Source organism: Sorex fumeus, unplaced genomic scaffold (assembly GCF_029834395.1).
Source record: "Sorex fumeus unplaced genomic scaffold, SorFum_2.1 ptg000232l, whole genome shotgun sequence".
Lineage (NCBI taxonomy): Eukaryota > Metazoa > Chordata > Mammalia > Eulipotyphla > Soricidae > Sorex > Sorex fumeus.
This window is the reverse complement of record NW_026606289.1, coordinates 249,851-256,538: the sequence shown is the minus strand read 5'-3', so window position 1 is coordinate 256,538 and position 6,688 is coordinate 249,851. Positions and strand designations below refer to the sequence as shown.

The 6,688-nt window shown below is 60.9% G+C and overlaps 1 protein-coding gene across 1 annotated transcript; it reads left to right on the top strand.

Moving 5' to 3' along the window:
• Nucleotides 1–356: 356 nt before the first annotated feature.
• Nucleotides 357–4,869, top strand: FAM50A (family with sequence similarity 50 member A). The gene is made up of 13 exons (XM_056108721.1): nucleotides 357–572; nucleotides 937–1,021; nucleotides 1,089–1,188; nucleotides 1,374–1,519; nucleotides 3,250–3,326; nucleotides 3,464–3,530; nucleotides 3,610–3,671; nucleotides 3,751–3,827; nucleotides 3,946–4,000; nucleotides 4,114–4,162; nucleotides 4,256–4,326; nucleotides 4,412–4,522; nucleotides 4,617–4,869. The coding sequence occupies exons 1-13, from the start codon at nucleotides 462–464 to the stop codon at nucleotides 4,623–4,625; spliced, it is 1,020 nt and encodes a 339-aa protein (XP_055964696.1). The 5' UTR covers nucleotides 357–461; the 3' UTR covers nucleotides 4,626–4,869.
• Nucleotides 4,870–6,688: the final 1,819 nt, after the last annotated feature.

Sequence of the window (6,688 nt, the reverse complement as noted above, 5' to 3'; positions counted from 1 at the left end):
TTGCCAGTTCAGAGATGGGAGCGAATCAGAGGCGGTGGGAACACGGCTCCACCCTTTCCTTTAGTGCTGGGAACCCCCTAACTTGCGAAGTGAATGTGTCCCTTCCCCGACCTCTAGTGTATTTCACAGCAAACCATCTCCCAATAAAGAACTTCCGACCTGAGCGCAGAGGCCCCCTTGCTTGCCTCGCCGCCCCAGGCTGGCGTTGGGGTGGGGGCGGGCGGGAGCGCACCTGCCGCGAGCGGCTCCGGGGCGAGCGGGGGCGCCCCCGTCGCCGGGCGCGGCGCGGCGGGAGGGGGCGGGGCGCGCGCGTCACGTGGGCGCGCGGGGCGGGGCGGCGGCGCGCCCGGGCCGACGTCAGCGCGCGGGTGCGTCAGCTGAGGGCGAGGAGAAGGCCGCCGCCGGCGCCGGGCTGTGCTGCTGCCGTGGTCCTCGCCAGCGCCGCCAGCGCCGCCGCCGCCATGGCCCAGTACAAGGGGGCAGCGAGCGAGGCGGGCCGCGCCATGCACCTCATGAAGAAGAGGGAGAAGCAGCGCGAGCAGATGGAGCAGATGAAGCAGCGCATCGCAGAGGTGCCGCCCGCGCCGCCGCGCCTTCCCCGGGCCCCCTGAGATCCCCGGGCGGTGGGCGCACAAGTCGGGGTGGCTGGTGGCACGGGGCCCCCTGGCGGGCACGCAGCACCCCACCGGAAACTTCGGTCTCCGGGCCCAGCGAGTCCAAAGCACTTGGGGAACCCGGGCAGAGCGGGCCGCGGAGCCCCAGGAAGCGGCCCCGAGCGCGTTCCCAGAGCGTGGCCTGTGGCTCCCGTCCCGCCCCCCCACAGGGGCCAGGGAGCTCCGATGTCAGGGAGAACCGCACCCCAGGAAAACGGCTCCATCGGGGTGAGCCCTGTGCAGGCCCCGCTGCGCTCACGGCTGCTCGCCCCCCCTCCCCCAGGAGAATATCATGAAGGCCAATATCGACAAGAAGTTCTCGGCGCACTACGATGCTGTGGAGGCCGAGCTCAAGTCCAGCACTGTGGGTGAGTGGGGCTGGGGGCCCCGCGTGGCACCCCCAGCCCAGATCCGCCTTAACTGTGCACCCCGCAGGCCTCGTCACCCTCAATGACATGAAGGCCAAGCAGGAAGCGTTGGTAAAGGAGCGGGAGAAGCAGCTGGCCAAGAAGGAGCAGTCAAAGGAGCTGCAGCTGTGAGTGCCGCTGTGGAGCCCGCCCTGCCTGCAGGGAGCTGTGTCTGCACCTCAAGGGGGAGGGGCACTGCCCCTCGTTGGGCCTGGGTCGGAATCACAGCCATGTGCAGGACCTTGACTCAACCCTGGGCCTTTGCATCAGGAAATGGGCAAGGTGGTACCTGCTGCCATCCGTGTCTTGGCAGGAAACTGGAAAAGCTTCGAGAGAAGGAGAGAAAGAAGGAGGCCAAAAGGAAGATCTCCAGCCTCTCCTTCACCCTGGAGGATGAGGAGGAAGCTGGAGAGGAGGACGAGGACGGGGTGGCCCTGTATGATGAGGAACTAGAAAGAGGTGAGGGCAGACTTGGGGACCTGTGCCAGACTTCTGGCTTTCAGAGGTGCAGTCTTCTCTAGCCTCAGGCCCCCACTGCCTGCAGAGAGCCGAGAGCCCCAGCACATACCCAGCCGAGAGATGTGGCTCTCTCGGGTGCCCATGCACAGGCTTCGGGAATGGAGCTAGGAGGGGGAGACAGACTAGGCCCTGGTGCTGAAAACTGGTGTTGAAATCAGTCACATTCAAACATACCTCGAGTTCCTTTGAGATCCGGGATGAGAATTAGTTTGCTTTGCAGCCCCATTTCCCATACCTGGTTGCCTGCATACTCGTTTACCCATGGGACCTTGGCAGTGGATTGTTCGTCCTGTTTGATCAGCTTGAATTGATGCAGTGTCTCCTGATTGGCTCCCCATGTCCCTCCCAGCTCTGGGCAGGGTCAGACTGTAGCCAAGGGGCCAGTCCAGGGCTCAGAGAATGGGTCCCAGGATTGGCCCTTGAAAGGAGAATTTCATTAGCAGCTCGAGAAGTGGGGAGCAGAGTGCCATGGAGAGTCAGATATCGGGGGGCCCAGCATTGTTGCTGGGAGGACCAGAGAGGAGTGGGTTGGCAGGCAAGGGCTGATGGAGAGCCAAGTGGCCAGGGAACAGCCGAGGGGACGCTCCAGGGTGCCCCAGGCAGGGATTGTGGCTGAGCTCACTCTTCTTGGGGGAAAATGAGTCCCATCCCAGACTCCTCAGGAAAGCGGCCCAGTTCTTGGTCAGCTGTTGGCAGCACGAGTGCTTTGTGTTACTCAGTATCTGGAGTGCTCTGGCCAACCCACTTCCATCTGGGGTGCTTGGAGGGTAGCGCCACTATTTGGGGCTACGTCTAGGAGCCTCCCTGCGACTTGCTTTGGTTTGTTCTTGAGCCACAGCTGGTGGTGCTCAGGGATAAGTCCTGGCAGGGGTGTGAGGACCCTAGGGGCTGAGTGCATGGCAAGCGTCCTCCCTGCTGGAGGCCAAGGGAAGATCTCCGGCCCCTCCTTCACCCTGGAGGATGAGGAGGCCTGATTTGAGCCCTGACATGAGCAGCAGAGAGCCCAGGGGCCCTAGGCCAAGACTATCTTTTTTACTTTTTTATTTATTGAATCACTGTGGGAAAAGTTACAAAGCTTTCAGGTTTAAGTCTCGGTCATGCAATTATCAAACATATTCCCCTTCACCAATACTTATTTTTCAGCACCAAGCACCCCAATAAACTCCCCTCTCCCAACCCTCCCAATGCCTGTGAGGCAGATGAATTCTAGTTAACACTCTATCTACTTTGATTAGATTCATTGTTTCGACAAAAGATGCAACGTTATTATTTAGAGTTTACACCCCCAAATCAGACATGCTGAAAAGGCATTGTGAAATAATTTGTTTTCTACAGCTGGTCACAAGAATCAAATGATGTCGTGCAGCCGCTATTGCGGCCGCACGATTTTGGATTTCTGGTATTTTACTTATTAAGCCTGGAAGTATTTCTGCTGAGAGTCAGATAATTATGAGATTGGTTTCTGTGCTCTGGAGCCATGGCCATGCCAGAATGCTGCTCATGGGGGGCAACTCCTGACCTCGGTAGGGCGTGAAGGACGAGCCTGGAACGCCCCCCTTCCCATGAGGTTTTAGTCGCCCCATCTCAACCGGCTCAGACCTGGCTTTCCATAAAGCTCCGAAGCGTAGGCCAAGACTGTCTTGCACTGACCATGGGTACTCTCGCTCCAGAGGTGCCTACCAAGAAAAGGAAGCTGGGGAAGAACCCAGATGTGGATACAAGCTTCTTGCCTGACCGAGACCGTGAGGTAAAGGGGGCTCATGTCCTGCCCCTTGCTGACCCCATCCTGCCCTACCCCAGCCCCTAAGCCCATCTCAGCAGAGGCTCTGGCTCGGAGTGGCACCCGACGTGCCCGTGACGCCGTGCTGGTCCTCCGTCTCTCAGGAGGAGGAGAACCGGCTCCGGGAAGAGCTGCGGCAGGAGTGGGAAGCCAAGCAGGAGAAGATCAAGAGTGAGTCCCCGCCGGGGGCCCCAGCAGAGGGCAGGGGCTGCGCCCAGGGCCCGCAAGCAGACGCAGTTGTGCTTTGCAGGTGAGGAGATTGAAATCACCTTCAGTTACTGGGACGGCTCCGGCCACCGGCGCACGGTTAAGGTAGGTGGGGGGACTGTGGCCTACCTTGGGGAGCCCTGCCGGGGGGCCCTTCCCCATCTCCCCTCATGCCCTGGCACAGATGAAGAAGGGGAACACGATGCAGCAGTTCCTGCAGAAAGCTCTGGAAATCCTGCGCAAGGACTTCAGTGAGCTCAGGTGGGGTCTGCGGGCCACTGACCCCAGCCCCGCTCCCAGGGCCGCACCGGCACTGACTCCCTAGGTGGATGGGCGTGGGGGTGCAGGACTCACAACCCCCCGCCTGTGTGTCTCCCAGGTCTGCGGGGGTGGAGCAGCTCATGTACATCAAGGAGGATCTCATCATCCCTCACGTGAGTTCTCCCCGCGCGGCGGCTGGGGCGTGGCGCGTGGGGGGCACGCGGCCTGTGCACGGGAAGAGCCCGGCTGGTCATCAGACCGTCGCTTTTCTGCCCTCGGCCTGTAGCACCACAGCTTCTATGACTTCATTGTCACCAAGGCGCGAGGGAAGAGCGGTGAGTGGCGGCCATTCCCTCCTCGCCCTGCGCTCCTGTCCGCGGCATCCGGGGGGCCCTGTTGGTGACCAGGGGAAGTGTGTCTGCCCGCAGGGCCGCTCTTTAATTTCGACGTTCACGACGATGTTCGGCTGCTCAGTGATGCCACCGTGGAGAAGGATGAGGTACGGGGCGGCGGTGTCGGCTTTGGGGGCCAGCGGGGTGGGGCAGGAGCCGCAGACATGCAGCCCGGGTCCCTCCGCTCCACAGTCGCACGCAGGCAAGGTGGTGCTGAGAAGCTGGTACGAGAAGAACAAGCACATCTTCCCCGCCAGCCGCTGGGAGCCCTACGACCCCGAGAAGAAGTGGGACAAGTACACGGTGAGGAGGCCCCGCGGCGCAGCTCCGTGCGGGGTGCCGCGTGGCTGCAGGGAGACCCCACTCACCAGCTGTCTCTCCCCTCTCCGCCTGCCAGATCCGGTGAGCAGGGGTGCCGTGTGGGGCCGCCACCGATTCCACGACGCCGGGCGCTTGGGTGCCCTCGTGATGTGCTCTTCGGCAGAGTCAGGCCTCTCCCAGCCCCATGCCCCGCCTGTGGCTGCTTGCTTGGCCCCTGGCGAAGCAGTGTCTCCGAGCTGAGCACCCATGCCAGCTTTCGTGGCAAAAGGTCTTTTGTATTGTGCTTGAATTCCCCTGGTGTCGTTGAAATAAACTGCAGACACACCCGGCTCCTGCAGCGTGTGGCGGTTTGGTGCCTCCCCCGCCCGGCCACTCCCCTTCTTTTCGTTGCAGATAAATGAAACCAGACTCGGTTTCTGTGCTGTATTTGCTGTCCGCATCCCCGGGTGCCAGGAGCCTCCTCTAGGGTGTTCTATGAGTTCTAAGCCCTGGCCCTCTGGCCACTCCGATTGGCACGCAGTCTGGCTTGGCGGCACGTGCTGGTTCCTGTGGGGGAGGATGAGGCAGGCGGATCGCTGACCCAGCTCTGGCTGTGCCCCTCTCTCTGACCATGCCCAGACCAACCATGGTGGGCTTTGCCCGGGACACCGGCTGCTGTGCCGGCTGCTGGCAGCTCTGTTTGGGGCTCCCCAGTCCTGTGTCACGTGGGGTCATCTGGGGTCATGGGGAGGAGGCGAGGAGGCCAGAGAGGCCTGGGGCCCAGCAGGGAGACAGGGCCAGGCCTGACCCTGGTTCCTGGAGGCCCTCAATGGCGCCTTTGTTGGGCTCTGGGGACCCTGGAGGGGATGGTCTGGGCCCCACAACTCTGAGAAGCCAGCAAAAGGGCAGCACCCAATACCGAGCTTCCAGCCAGCTCGCTGTGGCTCAGGGCTTCCGGCTCCCAAGGGGACGCCTCTGACCCACAGCAGCAGGAAAACCAGCTTTCTTTATATCTTTAGTTTTGATTTTGGGGCCATGTCCGGCAGTGCTCAGGGCTTACTCCTGGCTGTGCGCTCAGGAATCACTCCTGACGCTGCTGGGGGACCATACGCGATGCCAGGAACCTGTGTGCAAGGCAAGCGCCTTACCTGCTGTACTATCTGCCCAGCCCCACACCAGCACCTTTTAACAAATGGTTATTATTTGTAGTTATTTTGTATGTAATTTGTCTGGATTTTGACCACCAGACCACACAGATCAGCACTGCTTGACAGGCATAGGAAGGTTGAACATGGCTTTAGGACAGTCAAGTTAACATTCATGGTTTCGGGGTGGAGAGAAAAAAACGGATTGAAGCCAACCTGGGTCCAATTCCTGACACTCGAGCCAGCAGCGGTCCCTGAGCACAGAGCCAGAAATAAGCCCTGAGTACTGCTGGGAGCGACATCTCAACCCCACTAAAGTGAACAAGGTCGCTGCGATTTCTCCACCACAAACCAGCATCTGTTTCTTTTCTAATGAGGCTGTGGCTGTGAACCTGCTTCACCCCTGCCACTCCAATAAATAAAACCAGATGACACCTGCCTTGACATCTGCCGACTCCCTCGGCAGCCACGCATCTCCCCTGACCCCCACAGACTACTCCTGGCTCAGTGTTCACCAGTGCTCCCAGCATGCTAGGGGACCCTGTTGCGCTGGGGATGGGACCTAGGCTCCTGAACACAGAGCCTGCCTGCCCACTCTTGTTTGTTGGTTGGTTTTGATGTCACAGCAGGTGGTGCTTGATGCTCAGCCCTGGTTCTGTGGCGGGGCGGCCACGTGCTGTGGGGTATGGATCTGGGACCGATGGCGTCAAGGCCAGGGGCTGCTTTCAGCACCCGGTGCCTGCGGGTCGGGCTTGTGTGCAGGTACCGTGAGCAGGGATGGAGCCTGTGCTCTGGCATGGGGGGCTGCACGGGGAGGCTGGGGGCACGTGGTCCCAGGGACTGAACTGAGGACTTGGGGCTACTGCGCCGGTGACCGTTTGGTTGTCATTTGGGGGCCACAGTTCTGGTGCTCAAGGCTTCCTCCTGGCAGGGCTCAGGGGACAGCCGGGGTCGGCTGCGTTCAAGGCAAGCACCTCACTTACTGTACTCGACGATCACGACGGTCATGACCATCCTGTTATTC

What these genes read in the sequence shown, in the direction of transcription:
- FAM50A (XM_056108721.1), top strand. Translation starts at nt 462, where the DNA reads ATGGCCCAGTACAAGGGGGCAGCGAGCGAGGCGGGCCGCGCCATGCAC. An exon ending in TGATGAGGAACTAGAAAGAG is followed by an intron (nt 1,520 to 3,249) that starts GTGAGGGCAGAC and finishes CTCTCGCTCCAG; the next exon opens with AGGTGCCTACCAAGAAAAGG. An exon ending in CAAGGCGCGAGGGAAGAGCG is followed by an intron (nt 4,163 to 4,255) that starts GTGAGTGGCGGC and finishes GTCTGCCCGCAG; the next exon opens with GGCCGCTCTTTAATTTCGAC.